This window comes from Candoia aspera, chromosome 3 (assembly GCF_035149785.1).
Source record: "Candoia aspera isolate rCanAsp1 chromosome 3, rCanAsp1.hap2, whole genome shotgun sequence".
Lineage (NCBI taxonomy): Eukaryota > Metazoa > Chordata > Lepidosauria > Squamata > Boidae > Candoia > Candoia aspera.
In genome coordinates this window covers 40,840,795-40,864,420 of record NC_086155.1, presented here as the reverse complement: position 1 = coordinate 40,864,420, position 23,626 = coordinate 40,840,795, and the positions used below count along the sequence as shown (strand labels likewise).

At 38.5% G+C, this 23,626-nt stretch overlaps 1 protein-coding gene across 3 annotated transcripts in view; it reads right to left on the bottom strand.

Annotated features, from left to right (window-relative positions):
• Nucleotides 1–23,418, bottom strand: part of LAMB3 (laminin subunit beta 3) — a 62,785-nt gene extending 39,367 nt beyond the window's left edge. Inside the window, exons 1-2 of one of the 3 annotated variants that reach the window (XM_063297449.1) lie at nt 23,321–23,418; nt 21,866–22,020 (exon numbers count right to left, since the gene is read on the bottom strand). In XM_063297449.1, the coding sequence (XP_063153519.1) occupies nt 21,866–22,020; nt 23,321–23,342 (177 nt within the window). In that variant the 5' untranslated portion in view covers nt 23,343–23,418. Of the gene's footprint in view, nt 1–21,865; nt 22,021–23,320 lie in introns of those variants that run through there. The other 2 variants (XM_063297447.1, XM_063297448.1) reach the window with 2 other exon arrangements.
• Between the last annotated feature and the right edge of the window lie 208 nt (nt 23,419–23,626).

Below are 23,626 nucleotides of genomic sequence, written 5' to 3'. Positions count from 1 at the left end.
TCCTAATTTGGCTGCTATTATTATTATTATTATTATTATTATTATTATTATTATTATTTCTCTCTGGTGCTTTCCTTCTCTACAAAGAAAGAAAGAATTTAGTTTTAGAAAATTAGAAAATGATATTTTATTTGGTAGTACTAGTTGTTGTCTGCCTGAAGCAATCTAAATGGTGGCCGAGTTTTCAAAATATGATATACAAGGAGAAGAACAAGTAACTTTTTGGTGGCCAAGGGCCACAGAGATTTTTCAGAGGAGAATTCAAGTGCAGCAATGAGTGGGGCAATTATAGGAAATGCTGGGGTGCATTACACACAAGATCAAGTTGAGATTTTTCAAAGTTTAGGGAGGTTGCAGGGTTTCTTTATTTTCATTTATGTTAAATCTACATTAGTGCTTATACTGCAGTTGCTGCATGTCTCTTGTCTCATAATGGTAGGAAATCTTGCCACCAAACTTCAGCTGCATTGTCAGAGAGAGTCCAGTGGCCACAAAAAGAAAGAAGGTTATGAAGCCCTCTATGGCTCTGGGGCTTAACTTAAGACTCTTGATATAGGACATGGCTGCACAGCCAGGGATGGTTCCCCAAAGCCTGGGTGCACTCACTATAGCCTTTCCAAAAAATGCAACTGATGTATAATTTTAACATAGAAACACAGCATGGGAAGGTGCCCTTTAGGCTATGAAGTCCAAGTTCCCTGCTCAGGGCAGGAATTCTAATTAAAGCAGACCCAACAGAAGGCTGTCTAGCTTCTGCTTGAACATGTCTAGTGAAGAAGAGCCCAAAATATCTCTGGGTAATATAGCAGGAGAAAAAAAGAATCAAACATATGGGGAGTGACCATATTTAGTAGAACAGTGCACCTTTCCCAAATCAGATCAAGTAAGTGATTCAGGCCTCATACAAGAGCAACACGTCTCTACCGTACTGTTCATTAAAAGAGACTTACCTTTTCAGGCACCCCCATGAGCCTGAAAAATAGTATTGCTGCTTCAAGAATTGCATTCCCAATATAGGATTAGTTCCTACCTTTGGAGAAAATGTTTAGCAGACTGTGTTTTTTCTGTGCCTTCATAGTCATGTCTCACTCCTCAGTGGATATTCCTATCTATGCACATAGAAGAATTTCTCAATTTGCATCAGCCATTGGTCCCTCTGACACCAGAGATTTTCTCCAGCACTGACACCAGATAACCAATTTAAGTGGATGTGCCAGGAAGTGCATTTGTTCCATTAAACGTGTAAAGCGTAGTCTCAAACCACGTTCTTTATCTAAGATTACAAGCCAAATGTAACTATTTATTCACCTTAAAATATACTTTTAAAGTAAAATGTTGCAGCTACAGAATCCTTAGTGATGGCTCAGTCCCTATTCAACCTCCTTCTAGTCCAGTGTTTTTCAAACTTGGCGACTGTAAGTTGTGTGGACTTCAACTCCCAGAATTCTGGGAACTGAAGTCCACACATCTTAAAGTTGCCAAATTTGAAAAACACTGGTCTAATTACTATGGACATCTGCTAAACCAGAATCCACTTTTTGGCTCCGCTTGTAACAGTCTTTCTCAACCCAGTGCCTTCTACAAGTGTTTGGCCACGCTGGCAGAAGAAAAAAGGAGTTGTAATCCAATACGCATGGAGGCCACTAGGCTGAGAAAGCCTGTTGTACATCATAGTTTTCAAAGACATTATATCAAAGCATTGTCCTTAATGAAATTCCTCAACAAAATTCCCACCAAAAGCTGGAAAACTAGACAGTCGTATGTGCAAAGCAAAATTTCCAGCTATCTAAATACTTATATTATTTTTCTTTCCTTTTCTTCCCTAAATGCATCCCCTTGGCCCAAACAAAAGTTACTATTTTTATCAGAACACAAGGCCAGGCTTAATAGTTTAAGAGCCTTTTACCCTGTTATTTTCAAGCACCTTCTTCCAGTCCTTATTTGGCAAATGTTTCTTTCAGTGTTTCTCAACCTTGGCAACTTTAAGATGTGTGGACTTTAACTCCTAGAATTTCCCAGCCAGCCATGGTTGAGAAACACTGGTTTATTTAGTAAGGACTGCTCACTACCTTAAAATTGTTGAGGCCATGGCAATTCTAAACCCCATCTCTCAAAGGGGATGTTGACACTTCCAAGGCAGTACACAATTTAAAAGTTTGAAAAATTATACATTGTGTTGATTTTCAGTGATAAACCACACTGCCAGTTTTAGTAGGAAACCAAACTCTCCAACGTCTGCCCTAGCTTTTATCTCCCCTTCAGAGGGGCAAAAGTAGCATTTTGGATGCATATGGGTTACATGTTGTGGTTTATTTTCCCCTGTGGTTTGTTCATGCCAAAGCAAAATGAACAGACTTGGTACAATTCCTTCTTCATGGCCTAAAACAAGAAGCCTGGAAATTGAATGTCTTCCATTTCACAGAGCAGCAATTTCTGTTTATCCAAATACATGTCAACTAACACTTGACTGAAGCTCACAGGCAGAACCAATCAGGATATTCTGGTTTGCTATGCTGTATCTTCTATTTTATTTATAAGGTTAAAGAAATACCTTCAACCTATTACATATTTATAATTAATTTTTAATAAGTAAACTCAAATGTTGAATTTAACAATACTTGTCACACATGAAAATGAAAAATGCAGTTTTGCCATGTCACCAGAGAAAGTTTCAGCTGAAAAAAACTTCATTTATTTAAATCTCAAAACAGGCTGAGCCTAAATCTGTCTCAACTTCCTATATTCAAAAAGCATCAAACAGAGGACAAGTGGTTTTAGTGTGTGAAAGGTTAGTGGGTGAGAAGTCAATCCTCTTCAGCCTGAGTGAGTAATTCAAGGAGCAAGTCAGACTGGGCTATCACAAAAGGTTTATGCACAAAAGGCTTAAAGAGACTTCAGCCCAAACTTAACAAACAAATACTAAAAGATGACAGATTAAGCTAAATCCTGGCTTTTACATTAATTCCACTCATTCTGACAAAGGCATGTTGAAAGGGATGGTGTAAAATGGACAGATGCCACCATAACAAGGGTCTGCTTAGAATATTAATATACATTTATAAACAAAATCATACTATTATTAGCAACCACAAGATTAAAAATAGCTACAAGGTGGAAAGTATTTTCTATCTTGTCAGTCTGGATCTGGATGGACAGAATCTGGAAGGTTGTAATTTGAAGAAACTGACACATTGGTGAACAAAGATATATAGAGATTCTGCAAATACGTGACATTAATTTATTATATTCTTAGATTCAGATGACATTCCACTAAGTGCACAGCTTAAATTCTAAAAAGATTGCCATTACCACTTCTGTATACTGGAGACTAAAAGATTTTATTGGATAGTAAAATGTGTATAACTTGAGATACATTTCAGTAGCACAGAGTAGACTGTATTTTTGTTATGTGCATGGTAATTAAAAAATGGCACGGGGAGAAGAAGGAAGGACTTTTTCTATCCATTTTGCTTAGCACAACGCATTGTGTAAAAGGTCTTCTGTAATTCAAGAAGGACCTCTCATTGGCTCATAAGGTCATGCCTTGCCAAATGGACTGTCTGCTGAGCTTGGACTTCTCAGCATTTGGACCTGAAATACATGGACATTTGAAGCCTGAAATAAATGTTTCACAAGACAGTCCACTCCAGTGTTGAAATCCTGCTGTTATTTCAATATTTGGGAAAACTAAAATCAACACTGGATGCAAATGTATGAGTTGACTGCTGTACTGAATAAATTGTGTAACATTCTATTGCTTAAGAGGAAAATTTTGCCCATGCTCAAAACTAAAGTTTGCAAGAGGAGGTGTGTGTCTCAAAGTTCCTTGGGCCAGACAAAATTTCTGAGCAGCTTTTATTTTGGCTCTTGTCAAGGTCATGTTGCTTTGGAAGAGCTCTCCCCAGTGTTCTTCCTGCTAAGCAGGCTGGATACATTCACATCTAGACACTGGCTTTGGGTAGAAATGCACAGATCCTTTTCTATCTCTTGCTATTTCCTGGGGATAAAGACACAGCACAACCTCTGTGATCAAGAAGGCACAGAGGGCTCAAGGAGTTATGTATCCCCATTGCGTTGATATTATGGATCACTGAAACAGAATCTACACTGTAAGATTAGAATAAAGGAAGGGAGGTTATTTAGCCACTGATGAAGAAAACAATATACAAATTATGGAAGCAGCAAGCACCTGTCTCTCTGTAGCAGCTGAATTGACCCAGAACAAATGGAGGCCCAAAGAGGTCCCTAACTAGGAGCAGTACATGTATATCCTACTTGGTCTTCTTGCAATCAAAGGCTTATTCCCCAATACTAAGATAAGAGTGCAATCAAGAAAACTAGAATGTTCCCATGGAGTATACCAACTTACACAGTGAATTTTTTTTCCTAGTGCTATGGGTTGCCTATTTTCCCTCCAATTATTTGTTTACCTTGACCTGGAATAGAACTATGTCAAGAGTAAGCAACATGGCTCTCCCCAGGAAGCTGTCAAATCACGAAGCAAAGGACCAATTTCTAGTTTCACAAAAAGTTGCAGAAATGCATTTGGGCCACACTAACTTCCCACTCGCATGGTAAAGAACATCCTGTGGGTGGGACCTAGTTAACCTTCTAAATAAAATGTACTGTATGTTGTGCTTTATCCTCATAGCAACCGTTTTGTGAATACTTTCATGACATGCTGTAAAATATCAGGTGCCTTCAAGTGAATAACAATGCCTAACTCTGAATTTACATAGTCTTCCTTAAATCTATGTCTTTAGACACAAGCTGTTGTTTCTCCTATGAAAATGACTATATCACACTTCGACAAAATCTGTTTACAATATTAATATATGGTTAATTATCCAACACTCCACAGATTTTCCCCCTGGACTCCTTCCTGTGAATTACTCTTCTTCCCATGCCCATATTTTCATCACAAACAGAAATAAGAACCTAGGTTTGGGTGAAAGAAACAAGAAAAACTAGAGAAATGCAGAAAGAAATAAGATGCTTAAGCACCTTCCTCTACACACATGCTTTTTAACTGCAAATAATAGCTATACCATCCTAATTTACCAAAAGAACCAGCAAGTTCTGAAAGCACAGAGAAACATGTAAGATTCCTTCCACGGTTTATGCTTCCTACATAGAACCCATTTCTATGTAGGAAGCGTAAATGAAATCACTTTTTACTCTTCCTTCATACAGATTGTATCCTTCTGTCTTGTTTTTTTAAAAAAATTATTCTTGTTGAAGTCCCAGTCAATTTTAAAGATAAAAAAACCTAAGAAAAAAGAGCAGAGACTGCCCATTAATAGTTAAGTCCAGTAAATTTCAGCAGCAGCAACCACAGTTAACTGCAATAATGCCATAGTGATGATATGCACATGATAATACCATAATGTAAATGACACCATTACGTACTTGCTTCTTGATGTCTGATCCAAGTATATCAGGCATAGCAATTTGTCATAATTTACCCTCTTGCCCACACCCTATGCAGGCATCCATCTACATCAGTAAAATGAATCAGCAGACAGGTCTCTGCTCACAGTCTTCCTATTTGATTAATGCATTGAATTTCTATTTAAATTATACTGTTTCTAAACTGCTGTCTATCTGCATAACTTTATATATGTGAATGCAAATCTCCATCTCCTTTCATTTGTTTCAAGGATGCATTTCTTTTCTAGCAGTGTGCAACTGACCATTGTATGGCAGGCGTTGGTGGGGTATCTTTATCCTAGTCTTCAAGTCCACTTTAGCAGAATGCTGTTTGTACGGGATGAGTCCATGTCTTCAAAAGAAATCTATGTCCAATTTCATTTTCATAGTCTCAAATAATATATTTTCATGGAAAAATATTATGCCTGATTTATGATGCATTTGGTTCCAGTCCCAGAATACCGTATCATTTTGAAATGTAAGCCTTTAAATATTGTTGAATTAGCAATTTTGCTTGCATTGAGATCAAACTGCATCATATCTCTAGTCTTAAAACCATTTCATACTAAGCAGTGTTTCATATATGCCTATTTCCTCAGTGCCACATCCTTTCATAAATATGTAGTTAAGATGTTAGTTGTTTCTATAACTTTGGTCGACAAGAGAACCTGGCATGAAAGATGTTTATAGAAAATAGTTTGAGCCTTGTAACAATATTAAAATTTCACTGAAGCATCTGGGATTCTTATTCATAATAGGTATTGGGGGGAAAATGTGAGTTTCCTCAAGAAATGCCAGATTTTGAAATAATGTTCAAGTTGTCCCTTTGACCAGCAGCAATTTGCAAGTGATACTATTTAGTTCAGAGCTATGAAAAGCAGAGTATCAGATCCCTACAAAAGGCCCAGGAGGAGGAGCAGGTTTAGTCAGTGGGTTTCTCACTATCCAAATTGAATTTCGTGTTGTGCGCCACTTACGCCCTTTCCTGGATCGAGATGCCCTCCGAACAATCACTCACACCCTGGTCATCTCCCATATAGACTACTGGAGCATGCTGTACATGGGGCTACCCTTGAAGAGAATCCGGAAGCTTCAGCTGGTCCAGAATGCGGCTGCGCGGGCAGTTATTGGTGCCCCAAGATTGGCACATGTGACACCACTGCTTTGTGAGCTGCACTGGGTTCTAGTTTGCTTCCCGGTCCAATTCAAGGTGTTGGTTATGACCGTTAAAGCCCTACATGGTCCAGGCTACCTGAGGGACCATCTCATCCCCATGACATCGACCCGTCCTACCCGGTCATACAGAGATGGCATGCTACGGACCCCGTCAGTAAGGGAATTCCACTTGGCGGGGTCCAGGAGGCAGGCCTTCTCTGAAGTGGTGACCGCCCTCTGGAACATTCTGCCCCCAGAAGTGAGGCAGTTCCCTTCGCTCCCGGCCTTCCGGAAGAATTTGAAGACCTGGCTCTGCTGCCTCACCTAGGATAGGAAGGACAATAGTTCTTCCTGGGGGTGGCTAGCGCTGTAGAGCCCTCCCTGCTGAACCAGATTTGATCGCTACTTGGATTTTATACTTACTTTATTTCTACTTATATTTGGCTGTTCATACTGTATTTTGTATGTTTTATAGTTTTGTTACTTTTATTGTAAACTGCCCAGAGTCCCCCTTTTTGGAGAGATGGGTGGTGATAAAAATTTGATAAATAAATAAATAAATAAATTTCTGTAATATTTTAAAATAGATAGCAATTGGAGAAGTCCAGCCAAAACCCTTGAGGTCTCATTAAATACTGAAATGGCAAAAAAATCACCCCAAAAGATTAAAGAATTGTAGAAAGGGGAGAAATGGGTGATACCTGGAAACAACATTCATCAACAGTATTTTACATTCTGTAGAGCCATTTAACTGACTTTTCAGGACTAGCAAACAACACAGTATTTAAAATAAGTATGACTAAACACTTTATTTTGCAGTTCAGAATGGAATTAATAACTGCCAGTCAGCAGCAGTTGCCTAATTTGAGAGCAGTTCTGAAAAAGATTTTGTTCTAATGCTACAATGAGATTGCCTATCCTTTCAAATGAGATTTTTATTGAGTAATCCTCAATCCAGGAATTTTACCAGGGGTATGTAGACAGCACCATCTTCCATGTCACCCATGTTTTTCTAATGTACGTATGTGTGTTGTACCACAAAATTGCCTTAAAGAAGGATACTTGTGTTAAACAGAGGTAAATTCCAGGCCAAAATGGGTATGATCAAAAACAAAGATCGCAAGGACCTAACAGAAGAAGAAGAGATCAAGAAAAGGTGGCAAGAATATACGGAAGACCTGTATAGGAAGGATAACAATATCGGGGATAGCTTTGACGGTGTGGTCAGTGAGCTAGAGCCAGACATCCTGAAGAGTGAGGTTGAGTGGGCCTTAAGAAGCATTGCTAATAACAAGGCAACAGGAGACGACGGCATCCCAGCTGAACTGTTCAAAATCTTGCAAGATGATGCTGTCAAGGTAATGCATGCTATATGCCAGCAAATTTGGAAAACACAAGAATGGCCATCAGACTGGAAAAAATCAACTTATATCCCCATACCAAAAAAGGGAAACACTAAAGAATGTTCAAACTATCGAACAGTGGCACTCATCTCACATGCCAGTAAGGTAATGCTCAAGATCCTGCAAGGTAGACTTCAGCAATTCATGGAGCGAGAATTGCCAGATGTACAAGCCAGGTTTAGAAAAGGCAGAGGAACTAGGGACCAGATTGCCAATATCCGCTGGATAATGGAAAAAGCCAGGGAGTTTCAGAAAAACATCTATTTCTGTTTTATTGAGTATTCTAAAGCCTTCGACTGTGTGGACCATAACAAATTGTGGCAAGTTCTTAGTGGTATGGGGATACCAAGTCATCTTGTCTGCCTCCTGAAGAATCTGTATAACGACCAAGTAGCAACAGTAAGAACAGACCACGGAACAATGGACTGGTTTAAGATTGGGAAAGGAGTACGGCAGGGCTGTATACTCTCACCCTACCTATTCAACTTGTACACAGAACACATCATGCGACATGCTGGGCTTGAGGAATCCAAGGCTGGAGTTAAATCGCTGGAAGAAACATTAACAATCTCAGATATGCAGATGATACCACTTTGATGGCTGAAAGCAAAGAGGAACTGAGGAGCCTTATGATGAAGGTGAAAGAAGAAAGTGCAAAAGCTGCCTTGCAGCTAAACCTCAAAAAAACCAAGATTATGGCAACCAGCTTGATTGATAACTGGCAAATAGAGGGAGAAAATGTAGAAGCAGTGAAAGACTTTGTATTTCTAGGTGCAAAGATTACTGCAGATGCTGACTGCAGTCAGGAAATCAGAAGATGCTTAATCCTTGGGAGAAGAGCAATGACAAATCTCGATAAAATAGTTAAGAGCAGAGACATCACACTGACAACAAAGGTCTGCATAGTTAAAGCAATGGTGTTCCCCGTAGTAACATATGGCTGCGAGAGCTGGACCATAAGGAAGGCTGAGCGAAGGAAGATCGATGCTTTTGAACTGTAGTGTTGGAGGAAAATTCTGAGAGTGCCTTGGACTGCAAGAAGATCAAACCAGTCCATCCTCCAGGAAATAAAGCCAGACTGCTCACTTGAGGGAATGATATTAAAGGCAAAACTGAAATACTTGGGCCACATAATGAGAAGACAGGACACCCTGGAAAAGATGCTGATGCTAGGGAGAGTGGAGGGCAAAAGGAAGAGGGGCCGACCAAGGGCAAGATGGATGGATGATATTCTAGAGGTGACGGACTCGTCCCTGGGGGAGCTGGGGGTGTTGACGACCAACAGGAAGCTCTGGCGTGGGCTGGTCCATGAAGTCACGAAGAGTCGGAAGCGACTAAACGAATAAACAACAACACTTGTGTTAAAAGCCATCCATCTAAAAGCATGTAAATATATTGGATCTCCAGTTTCTAATTTTTTTTAATTTAAAAGAGAGCTAGATAGAGAAATGCATTCTAAAGCATGGCCAAGTAGAATGGCAACATTTTAGTAAATTTCTCCTTTCCTTCTGAATCCTTTGGCTCTTATTTAAAAGTCTAGGAATAAGGACAATAGCTGTTGATTTAGTACATGTGTAAGGGGATATGCATAATAGACAGAAACACAGCTATGGGGAGATAAATTTATGGATGGTGGTGGTTGTGTATGTGTGTGCAGATCCTTATCCATCATTTGATGTGACTCTTGAGTCCAAAGATTTGCCACTGAAGACCAAAAAATTTAGCATGAAAAATATAGTCATATATGCATGAGGATTTAATAAGGCTTGTGGGACACTTTGTGGCCATATATTTATGTCTCATTCCCCAGATTTACACTGGCTGTAACCACCATCTCAACTTGAAGCTTTCCATACTCTGACATTCACAGCTGCTTAGTATTATATCAGACATATATCAAAGCTAGTAGTTAAACTTTTTTTTAAAAAAAATGAAACAAATGGAATCTAGAATAATGTTTCTGGACTAAGATAAAGGGTAATCAGCTCAGAACAAAGCCTGCTTACATCATACTCTCTATTTATAAGTCTAATTTCAATATAAATATAACATCAAGTCACATTATATCAAAAGATTAAGATATTGAACACAGAAATACCATGTGTTTCTAGAAGTTAAATGATGTAAGGCAGATATACAGTAGACATTTGAACAAGATTCTCCAAGGACAGGTAATACATTTTGTATTATTCTATTAATTCCTTCCCCACACTATCATTTTTTTTTAACATCCCAAAGTTGCTTATAAATGGGGGAGATAATCTACTTTTTAGAAGGAGGAAGAGGATGACAACTACGAGAATGATGGGCATTTTTATGCTATTGCCCCCCGCCCAGGCTAATAAGCTATGGCTTATAAACCAACAAAATGATTGCCATAGTGGGCATGGCTAGTAATAAAACATCAATTTATCAGGAGGCCTCTTGTGACATTACTTCCTGCCATTCTCTCTACTCACCCATTACATTTTAACATCTTTTTTGTACTATATACACTCTGAAACAAAGCCCTGCCTTATTATTCACTTTGCTCTTTGAAAAAAACAGCAAGTGTTATGAATCTAGAGGGGCTGTAACAAAAACATCTAACCTAAAGTAGATGCTCAAGTAATAGAAAACAACCCATCTTGGGTAATCCCACATCTAAGTTTAATACAATATCTCTGAATTCCAGATCATCCTAGGATCATAAGGGAATATGGAATGTCAATAATTTTAAGCTTTACTTGTTAAAATTCTTTATGTGGTGCTGGGTCACCATGTATGTATTTGCAAATGTATTTTGTAGTCTGCACAAAAATGTGTATGGCAAGTTCTCAGTTTGACTCAAGTACCCTGAGAAATGTTGAGGTGGATCATAGCTATAAATGTCACAATCACAGAAACTGTAGCAAGAATTAGTTTAATCAGGATTCAGATTCATTATGTGATTTATAGGCTGGCATTTTAGAGAGGAAAGAACAATGGATTGCTGTTTAAATCAGTGTGATGCCTTTCAGTGTAGTGTTTTTTCCTTCTTAAAACACAGATTTATACTTTGATCTCATGTTAAAGTTAATAGCATATGCCTAGAACAATCTGAAAGGAGCATTTGAGGAGATCAAAATATTACTAACAGCAAAGTGTACATAAAAGGCAAATTGATGTGCCAAATCTAAGGAGTTTGATTCACATAGTGTAATGGTTGCCTATCCTAAAACACACTCAGACTCACAAGCAAAAGCTTGAATCAAATCTGGTTTATTTAAGAATAGTGTGCAAGTACAAGGAAAGCTGAGAATGAGCAGAAGTGCGCCAAATACAAACTAAAAACCCTCGGTGTGAATGTAAGCCCTCCCCCCGTACAACCATTTCAAGTTCCCCATCCCAGGTGCCCCTAGCGAGTTCTGCTAATCAACGGGTAAAAAGACCTTGAACATCAACGATAACCCAAACACATTCCATCCCCAAGAAAACAGACAGACAGCCTGGTACAAGGTCTCCCAGCAGCTCCCTCCCAACTGGAACGCGCATCTGCACCATGGCATGCGAAACGTTACGATGTAAACCAAACGTTGCAATGGCGAACATGACACATAGTACATACAGTAATTTTCTGTTTATCAAGCATAATTATGAACTTTAGGACCAATTCCAGGTACTGTATTTATTTATTTTATTTATTTGTCAAATTTGTCACCACCCATCTCCTCTGGTATCTGAGGCAGAGAACAAGGAAATGCCCTCTCACTTTTCTTTTACACAAACGGACTGGCAATGTTAACAAGGAAAATCTTCTCTGCTGCACCTGAAAGCAGCAATCTAGTTGCTAACACTTTCCCACCCATCCCCCAGCTAGGTCATTCTGCTTAATGAGAGGACCAGCCCAGATGAATTTTGAAAGTCACTATGTTGAGATGCACAATTTCCTGGCCATATTCCTGGTTGTAAGAACAGCCCAATCCAAATGAATTCTGGGAATGGTATTCCAACACATCAAGATAGTCCAACAAAGTCAGCTGGGGAATAGTGGTTTACAGAAATTTAAATTTCTACTGACAGCATTTCCTTAGTTGTACAATTTAAATTGCTACTGCTTGATTAAGATTCTGCTTGATTAAGATCAATTTGTTTCCATCCCTCTGTCTACAACTTGATAGTCACTGTAGTGCTTATTAGTCACATGTGCAACCCATCAGTTCTCCAAGGAAGTCCATGGATTTGCTTTTACATAGAAAACAAATATTTGGAAAACTAAAAATAGACAGTATCAATGGTGCCACTTGAATTTGATAAAGCAACAATTTTCATACCTCTCCTTTATAAACATGTGGGTGCTTACCTCTAAGATGCATTCACTAAACATTTTTGCTGCCTATAAAAAAACTTGCCAACAAAAATCTGCTTATCAAGAGGATAAGGAAACCACAGTACACAAGAATGATACATTACAGTATAGTAAAGAATAGTATGTAATTTTTCCAATCCAATGACATATACCTGAAGATTATAAGTTTCTTTAGCAGATAATAGTCTTAACAGATGAAGTAACTGAAAAGTTAAGAATTGGAGCTGTGCAGTTAAAACATGTTTTTCAAAAGTTACACAAGGAATACCCAAGTGCAAGGTTACAACATCTTGATTCTGTGCTCCTGAGTACAGCAATCGGCACCATTTTCTACCTGTCATTGACTTTTCGGTGGCACTAGGAAAATTGCTCTGTGCAGTTCTCAGTTCTCTATCAGAAAAATGAAATAATAATCTACAACCCAGGATCACTGTGAAAATAAAGGGGATACCCTTTCAGAATTCTTTGCTCAATCCAAGACTAGACTGTGTACAGCCGATAAACGTAGATTTAGAGACAAGTCACTGCAGATTTCTGGTAGATGGACAGCATTTTTTTTTTGCCAGCTAGAGGTACAGTAGTTACTCATGCCTACTGCTTGAAAAATGGTCATCTCTTGCTTTTTTTTTTTAAATATGAGCATGCAAGCATATTAGGACAAGCATGTTAGTATTAAAAAAAAACCATATACATTGGTTATGAAACTGCCAATGGCCAATCACATTGTTCTGCTACAATGAAAAGTCCATTTCATTCAGCCATTCTAGATCTGTTTTCCCTGCTGAGTTGCTTCCATATATGGTTCTTCATATGACAGCAGTAACATCAGAGAGTTGTTCTCCAATCAGCACCAGTAGATTTATAGCTATGTGACGATTTAAATATAGGTTTAACAGGTGGCAGCATCTCACTGACTTTATCTAGGCTTGGAAGCTATTAAGAAGGGTTGGAACTGGTCAGTACTTGGATAAGATCCCAGGAATTTACACTGGAATGGGAAGTAAAAATCCCAGCTGAAGGCAACGGTAAACCACTTCTGAACTGTTGCCAAGAAATGTGCATGGTTCAAATCATGAAATCACTACAAGTGAAACTTCTATCTCTCTAGATGTAGGCTGATGATTTACCAGTACATCATGCTGCCTTTCTAAGAAAGCAAGTCAAGAAAAGAACAGATATGATAAATTGCTTGATAATTAAAACATAGTCTACCTGCCTTGAAAAATGCATATTCTTCCACATTTCATGATTGATAATAGCCATGCCCAGTCTTATGCTTCTAAACATGTATGTTCCACTAAGGTCTGCAGCACAATCATGTCCTGGCTGCACAAATATCTGCCTTGCTCCCACAACATTGCCTTTGTCTCAGCCCCACCATGAGTGAGACAGGCTTAAGTCACTGTAAACCAAGCACATTGCTTATAGAGAGGGACACAGGGCAACACCATTCAGGAATAACTGCAGTAGAGGCGGGATAGGAATTAGCAATGGGGACAGCAAATTTTTCTGCCAAGCTGAGGATGGGAAGCCAGAAATTTAACTCAGTAGGGAAAAGGTCATTTGAGTAATAGCTGAGGTGTATCAAGATATTACCCCAAATGGTACATATATTGCCATGTCTGCCCATGGTATATATGTAGTTCTCCTATCTCAGATGATAAAAGCATCTTCTCACCTTTGTGATTATCACCTGCTAACTTGTCTTTAGGCAAGATAATCAGGAAAGCCAATAGCCTTGTCCTAAGGCAAACAATGTCTTACAATTCAAGGCTTTTCCTTCTATGAACACTGAGGAAGTTACAGTATTGAGTATATGTGTAGCTCCCCAAGATTATCTACTTCATCATTAGAATGCTGAGAAACATTTCACACTAAGATAAAAATAGCTATTTTTAGTTAGCCTATCACCCCTCTTTTCAAGGAACCTGAAAAGGTCCAAAAAGCTACCATAACTGAATAGTTTAATCTTTCACCACTCTTCTAAGCACAAGGAATATGATACCCCATTATATTTAATCACAGTATGGAATGTGATGCACCAGAAGTAGATGTTAATTTGGTAGAGACCAGGTCAGTAAATTAATCTGCTCCTAGACTGGCAACTTTTTTCCAAGTAGAAGTCCTGTGCCTTTGGTCCTCAGCCTAAAAACCATTATGGTATTATATAATGTTAGCCTTGGTGGCATCACTATCTCTTAGTCTAACAGGATTATTCTGAAAATAAAAGAGTGGTTGGAAGACTGCACTGAGATCCTTGAATAAACAGTATAGTAAAAGTGTAATAAATTTATTCCAGTTTTCTGTGTATCTACCTTGAAGCATCTTGTAGTACTTGTAACACACACTTGCCAGTGGATTCAGACTTGCCTTGGCATACCTTATTTGGGTCACCCTGCTATAAAGAATTAAACAGGTAACCACAAGAAAAGTTATTTTCGATAGTTGAACCTGAACTTGGGAGTGGGGGAAGCTTATTGATGGATGGTATCTGAGTTTGCACTGATCAGCCAGAAAAGAATTTTTTGGGCTGACTGAAAATACTAGCACAATGCATCATCTATGAAAAAGGCAAATTACAGTGAGAAGACTGGCACTAATGATGGTACAAGAACATTCTATGTTCTATGTAGTTTTGGTCACAAAACCATATTATATTATAAATCATATTATAAAATGGAAAATGGAAAACATACAAAAAGGTCAACCATGACAGCAAGAACTCTACCAAGAAAAAAGATTGACCACTGGGACCTTTTAGCTTAAAAGGTATTAAATAAGGGGTAAGTAGGGACATTTTAAATGGTGCATAAAATTATGCATGCCACAGAGAAAGTAGAGATGTTTCTGTCCCATCCACTGCCCCCAACCCAAAACCCAGAATTCTCTGCAAACTATAAGCCCAGGTAAGTATGTCATGAGATTGAAGTTACAAGCTTTAAAAGGGGTGCAGACAAACTTACAGATGGTATTATTACCAATGGCTATCAAGTTTGATTATATTACTACCAGTTCTGGAAGTAGAATGTATCTAAATACTAGTTGCTCAGAAACATATGTGAGAAGGTATCATTACACTTGGGTACTGCTTGTGGGCTTCTCATGGGCATCTGGTTGGCCACCAGGGGAACAGAACTTTGGACTTGATGAGCCTTTTCTTTGCTCAGAAACTGTACAGAACTGTACAAAGCTTTTACGAATGCTTCCTCCAGGAATGCTTGTCTGTGAGCAAATCATTTCATCCTTATGAATACAGTCAATTTGTTGTTTCTCTTTTACTGCATTCTGTATGATCTTGAGATCTCTGTTTTAATGGGATATTTGAGTGATTTAATCATTTATTTTTAGCAATTTGGAAAACTCAGGTGAAAATTTACTTCCATAAATGAAATACAAATGCATAAGCTTATTCAGTGGAGACTGCAATTTCTGGTTGCTTAAAGACTGCTGTGTTCTTTGCAAGACTTCTGTTGAATTCCTGACTATGTTAAAGCATCTAAATTTAGGTAATCTGCCCTAAAAACAAAAAACAAAAACCCTACTGAAAACTCACACTCCCTATTTTATATGTATTTATTCAACATAGGTAGGTGTAATAATCCTTTAGTAAAACTAGGCTTTATCTTCCAGCAAGCAAGGATTTAATATAAAGCATTTCCCAATAAATCATCAGTATTATTGTCCACTTTTTATATATTGCGTTATACAGGATAGATAAGAAGCATCAGACCTGTCCAACAGGCTTCCACTGTGGGGGTACAAAGTATAAAGTTTAGAAGGAATCGCAGCCAAAACAGAGGCAGAATATTGGAGGGTTTCCATCAGCAAGGAACTTACCAGAATTGCAAAATACTCTGGGACACAAAACATACACTTTGGGACACTTCTTGGATTGGCACTAGACTTAGACAGCACATGCTGGCCGACAGGGCAAAACGGGAATGGGAGGAAAGCAAGCAAGCATGGCCCCTCCTCTCATACCCTGTGCAGAGGTTGCAAAAAAAAAAAAAAAACCAGCAATCAAAAAAGGAAGGGAGTTTGTCACAGCTGGCACCAAAAAATAGGAATGTATCCATAGCTTTGTAAAATAATGCCTGGACTTTGTGGCATGGAGGAGAATTGGGTAGGGATGAAAGAATATAAAACAAGTCTCACTTTGAAATCACAGTATTGGCTCAATAAGCTATTCAGCGATAAAAGAGAAAAGGCAAAGTACAAAAAGAGTGGAAATGGACATCAGGGGGCTGTCCCTTAAATCCATCCAGAATTATATTCAAAGTATTATGCAATTTATTTGCAATTACTCTGCATCAGCTCCTGGTTTCCATTACAAAAGTTCAGTGAGGAGCAATGGAAAGATACCTAAATTATCTAGCTGATAAATTTTTGCTGTTCTTGGCTGAGGGCACAGCCAAGCCCATTTGGGAGAGGTGAAGCAGATTAATAGGCCCAGGCTGCCCGTGGTCTGCAGGCTAACTTCCTACCCTTGATGTAAAGCAAAAGCTTGGAACCTGTGGTCTTCTGCCCATACAGCTCCCAGGATTTTTTGTTGCACAGGCTATAGCTGTGGGCAGCTGTATTTCAGCAGCACCTGGAATGCCAGAGGTTCCCACACCTGCTCTAAAGTATGTGCACATTTTAAAAAGAAGTAGTGTGGAGGCCACATTTTAAATACTGAAACGTTGTAAGTCTATCTAGAAAAGGAACAAGGAAGACAAACTCCATTTAGGAAACAATGATGGACCTCAAGTTCATTAGTTCACTGCCCCTTTTTAGAAATGGTTCCTTTGAACTTCAGCATGAATACAATAACTGGTTTTATTCATAACAAGAGAGCCAGTTTGGTGTAGGGGTTAAAAGCACTAGAGAAATTCCATTTTAAGGAGTAAAATATGTCACTTAAACATCTTCAAGGCTTAAGGGACTTGCTTACCTTTTCAAACCTCTCAAACCTCCAAAAAACCAGTATTTTAATCTGTATTTATTTTTAGTTTTATTGTAAGCTGCCCAGAGTTGCTCTTTGAGTAAAATGGGTGGTGACGAAATTTGAAATATAAATAAATAAAAAACAGAGAACCTGTCCTACGTTCACCCTGAGGGTCCCTGAGGGCTACAAAAGACACGTTGCAGAGCCAGATGCAATCTGTGGGCCACACTTTTTGTACCTCTGGCATAGCAAGTTAATCTCTTAACATGAAAAGGAACATTTCCCCACCACATTTCTGCTTTTCAGACAAATCTTAAAGCAATGCTAGAAACAAAATGTCTCACCTACATGGTCCTCTAAGGGAGATTTCCCCAATATGTGCTAAAGTCTCAAACCCCCTGAAAATATGTTTCTGTCTCTTAAAAATGTGAAATCAGAAAAGTACTTTTTAAAAGCCAGAAAATTCTGAGTTGGGTGGTCTTTAGAGCTTTGTCAATATAATGCTTGGCCTGGAAAGAGTCACCCAACAGTATTTCTGTTTCAGAGTTTTCTCCTTACACCCTTTCCTTTTTGCAAAATTTAAAGAGGCTCAGTATTTAATCACAGATCTCTGTTCTCTTACCTGGTTTAGCCCCAAGACCCTGCAACGCAGGTAAGTGAAGGGAAAACAAACAAAAGGATAAATTGGAGCAAAATATAGAAATATAGAGTTTAAATGAAGGATAAGCAATAAATGGAAGAGAAAAGAAACCAGGCAAGATGGAACTGTTCGCAAATCAGAAAGGAAGGAGAACTTAGAAACTTTGCAGAGGTGACAGCCAAAAGACCATCTATGCTGTGAAGTAAAAGAGAAGGGCAAAAACATCAGGAGGGATAAAGAAGCCATGGAAGTAGTAACTAGGATCCACTTTTTTCCAAGGGGCAAGACAATGACAAATGATCACAGGAAGCAGGACAGGAATGTTCAGCTCTTTTTCTCTTGGGTGGGGAGGTTGCGTTTGCTTTGGTTTTTAAAATTAAAGTATTGTCTGAACATGCATGTGCACACACAAAAGTCCCTTCTGCTGGGATTGTGCTGAACCAAAGCCTCCTGGAAACTGAATGCACATGTTCTTTTTTTAGTGCAACCAATTTATTTACACTCTTTGAGACCTGGATAGTACAAAAGAGGGGCACGAGGACTGCACCCACCCACTAGAAAGCTTAGTAGAAAAATTAGTTTCTGGCCCACTGTGATATTTTGACTTGGCAATCATAACAGAACAATAAAGGCCAAAGAGCAATAAATATTTGTGTGTTTGCCCATAAAGACTTGAAAGATAATTTCCTATATTTTGATTTGAACCAATTATTTAATTCTAGGTGTACAGTACTATGGTAAACATTTATTTTTATGAGTACAGATTGTCATCAAACCTTAGCACATGAAGCATTCTTAAAATGGAACTGCATAAGCTGGTTTGAAAAACCCTTTCAAGTACCATTCTCTGAAGTCCAATCCAGTATGTTTAATAATAGGTTCTAACCCATTTAAAATTCATCCACTTCAAGGAGGGGAGGAAAAACCTTATAATGTTTATTGATAAAGCCTTTAATCAGAGTACTCACACCATGAAATTATGAGTCAGTCTCAGCAGTAAATACCAGTGTAATGATGAGCTACTGAAACTGTAACAGAGATCAGTCACCCTTTAACTTACTTATTGTTGGTCAGGAAGGGAAGGGGTGCTTTTCCAACTTTCCAAAATACCTTTACAGACAAACAGAGATTCTAATTTAACATATTTGTAAGTGTGTTGTGTATGGGTATAATTAACATGGAGTACTGACATGCATGCTATTCCCAAAATTCGTTCTGAAGGCCAACGTAAACACCACACCAGCCATTTCTTTTAATGATGCTCCTTGAAAGCCATGGAGGTTCCACTTCATGAAAGGCTTCCTACGCATAGAGACACCTAGAGGTATGACTTCTTGGCCACCAAAATCATATTTGACTTAGACCTTGTTTGAAACATGCAGTGACCCCACTTTTCACTTTTTATTGGTTTTCAGTTTCGATCTCATGAGCCAGGACCTAGAAAGAGACAGCCTTTCCAGCCACAATGTCTGCCCAATGGCTAACTAAATTTGTATAGCGATCAAATCAGAACCTGTTCCCTTTCATTGCAATTAACGTAACAAATATTTGGTTAACAGGAAAGAGTGCAAAATAAAGGAATGGCCCCCAAATAAGTAGAGTTTTTACCAGACTGAGATTAAGGCTCTCAGTTTTTCCAAACAGAATTACTTGGGTGAAAGAAAGTGCAGCATATGAGTGCCAGTGTGAAAGGGCCTGTCTGAATAACATACTTTCCATGGATTTCCATGCTTTTCAAATGCAGGATTCCTCACTTTCTTTGCCCTAGTATTTAATGAGAGACTGGGGAGGGGGTGTTAATGAAAAGATCAGCATTAATTTCCCCTTCTCTTCTGATAATAAAATGGATATATTGGGACAGATATTGCAGGTAACCTTGGTTCATAAACACTTATGAAAACTCTGATTCTCAATTAATGTTCTATGTATAGTAGAGGAATTTATACAAACTCAAAGTATGTTCTTAGGTCACTTTCCTCCTCTACCTACTTAGGCCTGAACCTGCACACCCACTTAACATCTGTTTATTGGAAAATAAATGGCAACTCGTTGCTCTGAAACTTAAAAAAATATCAAAGGTCTGGATTCATTTTAGAAAAAAGATATTTAACACATTTAAACTGTTGTACAGATACTCATAAAATTGGAGGGGAGGTGATACTTTATTTATGTTTTTCCTAACAGAGCTTCTATGCCTTAAGAGCCACTTCACATGAAAACATTCAACAGATGCATTTTTTCCTTCCAGAAAGATAATCCTACTACTTTCAGTAGAATTTCTGCTGTGTCATAATAAAGCCACAGGTTTCTTCCAGAAAAAAAGATGTGAACCTTAGGAGTAGTATTAGTTAAAAATATAAAGCCTCCTGCAGATCATGCTTAAGTCCTGAACACATCTGGCAAAAATATGGGAGTTGTTTGCACCACTTTCAGTCTTGCTTATAACCAATGGATTTCCTGGGGACCTTCTATCCAAATCCTAACCTGATCTGACCCTGCTCTGCTTTTCAACTACAGCTCCAAGCAGCCCCAGCCAACATAGCACATGCAAAGAGGAACAGGATTTCTGCACCTGGTAGAGTGCCACAGGTTCCACCCCCTGTTTAAAACCATTCTTCTTTGTGCTCAGAAGTGCCTGCTTCTGCTTCTCTCTTTCTCATGGTTCCCACATTCACACAACACAAAGTTGCTCTGGACATTAGGGTTTTACCCATACACAGGGTAGAGCTACCTGCCAGTGACTGTCCCAGCTGGTCTCTGGTGCACCAGCACTAATTCAGAGTGTTGTATGTGGGAGGACATAATCTGATATTTGCTAAGGGCAGGAAATGCCTTAACCTGGAATTTCAAAATGGAATTTCAAAACAGCAGCCTGATGTCCTTCCGTTTCTTAAAACGTGTGTAAGAAAAGCATAACGATCCCATAAAGTCATTGTAGGGGAAGGACCATGTTAGTCTATGGTAGCAAAAATCAAGAGGAGACTAGTAGCATCTTTTCAGAATAATAAAATTTATTAAACAGCATAAGCTTTAACTTATTTGTTAGTCTGAAAACATGCTACCAGACACCTCTTAATTTTTGGGGTAACCCTTCCTTCCTTCCTTCCTTCCTTCCTTCCTTCCTTCCTTCCTTCCTTCCTTCCTTCCTTCCCATGGGAACACATACAAATAAAAAAATCCTTGAGAGTAAAAAGTTAATAAACAAGAAAATAGATATTCAATAAACAAGGGCAACATGAAAAAGTTATGAAAATAGTTGGCAAGAAATCCATTTTTTCTCTAGTTACTGAGGCCTATAAGAGCTGACTTAAAGAGAAAAGAACATCACTGCTTATCCAAAAAAGTCACTCTTACGGAGGCTTTGTTGAGGGCCAAGAAAATAACCTCTGTTGGGACACCCAAAACAAAGAATTAAACCCCACTGAAGCTAGGCAGGCTCCCAAATTTATTTCCTGCATTGAAAACATAGTGGACATAATAACTCTACTTTAAAATTCTGACTTTGGGCATATCTTATTCAGAAAAGTTGAGGAAAACTTATATTCTTAACTTAGCAATCATGTTGACTCAATTTTTATACATATCTGGTGCCCAAGATCATACTAAAAGAACACATATTGTGCTATGGTTTAATTAACCATTGTCTCTCTAAAACTCCATTACATGCTAAAGCCATAAACCAAGACAAATGGTTTTTTGCATAACCTTTGCATAACCAAGACAAATCCAAAAAAACATAATATAATTTGTGAACCCAAATATGAGGATAGTAGAAGAACTGGAAAATTACAGTTAAGATAGATGAATGGATCAAAGAGATTACAGGAATGTCCTTGGAAGTATAACAAGTTATCTGTAGAGATAGGTTGATATGGTGAGTATGTGTACAATTACCAGGAGTCGAACACAGTCAAAGCTGGTTCCACTATGTTATGAAAGATATGTCCTTCCTGAATGAATAATACTATTTGGGTCATACATACTTCCCCATATGGTGTACAGGAATTTTCAGGTTGGGTAAGTCCACAGGTGGAGGAGGCCTTCAAATTATGGATTCTTCCTATAAGAAGATCATGCAGAGGTGGGTAGCAGGCCCCATGCGGACAGGAACTTTGTGCAGCCAGAAGGTGTGGGGAAGCTAGAAAGAAATGCAGAATGGACTTTAACAATAGCATTCATTAAGAGAAAAGAGGATAGAAAAGCTGCCCTTTTTTGAGGCAAGTAAGGTTCTATGTTGAGGAGCTTGAAAGAAGTAGTGCAAAATAACAATAGCTACTCACATACTGTATAATTGTTAAGTGACTGTCTAAGGAATTAAGGAACTTCTGCTTTGAATTTCACTTCTGCAATAAATTAGCTATTAAATAGTCATAAGAAAGTCATTCAGACTGCAATCCTGTATGTATATCAGACTAGAAATAAGAACCCTGTGGAGCTTCCTACTGTTAGCCTTAACTTGCTAAGTTGCAAAGTGTGGATAATTCTACAGCTTTACCTTATAGCACTGTCATAAAGATTAGAGAAGCCATGTATGTTAAACAATTTAGTAAAGATATAAAAGCAGTAAAGACATGCTAAATGTTATTCACCCATCCAACAAATGAGCTAGCTTTCTCCTATTACAGATATTAGCAATATGCATCATTATTTTACTAATTCAGTGAATGCCCTTTTGAGAAAATAGTGCAAAAGACACATGGACCTAGAAAGCACAACCTGTGAATTAGAACTATTCTTTAATAAAATGTCCTTTATTGTGACACAGTACACATATTATATTTGCTAAAAACATATGGCATGCTGCCAGGTTACCTGTGGGACCACAGCTCCCTGCAGACATCTACCAGTCCCACTAGATTGAATAGGGTGGACTCACTCCAGGTCCCCTCCCTTAAACGTTGTCATCTGGTGGGACCTAGGAAGCAAGCCTTTTCCATAGCTGCACCTACCTTGTGGAACAGCTTCTTCCTGAAATGCAGAGGGTCCCTATACTCCTTACCTTCCAGAAGGCCCTTAAGACCTGGCTTTTCCCTCAGGTGCTGGGTCAGGAGGGGAGGATAGCATGGCATTTGTGGCTCTGTGATGGGTCATTATGGCACTTGGTGGTTTGAAAGGTTTTTTAATTTTTAATCTTTTGTTATTTGTCCAGTTGTTGTTAGACCAGAGTTATTTTATATAATATGGGCACCTAAACAAATCTTAGGATACTTTGCTTCTTCCAGTGTTCTCTGTATTGTCCCACTCTGTTCTCCATAAAGGGGAAATTGGATATAGGATGATAATTATCCAGTATAAGCAGATCCAAGGCAGGCTTCTTGAGGTGAACTAGCATTAACAGGAGGTATTAACTATTGCTTGGATCTACCTCTTATCCCTTCCATGTCTGCTTTATCAAGTCCATTTAGTGTTCTTCACTTGCATACATAGAAAACACTTACCCAGAAGAAGGAATATCCACATAATGATGGGCTTCAAGAGTCACCTTAAATGGACATAAAACATACATTCAGCGCCAAAGATGATAACATAGATACGGCAAATTATCAGCCTTTCCTTAGGACTGTTTTGCAATGTTGTTGTTGTTACATAATTGCAAAAGAGTCCTAAGGAGTCGGAAAAAGGGCCGATGAAAGGAATTATAATTTATATATTTTACAAAGGCGTGGTACAGATCAAAAAGGCAAGTATAATATCAACAAAATCCTGTCCAACAAAATTAGTTTACAACCAACTAGTAAAGCCAA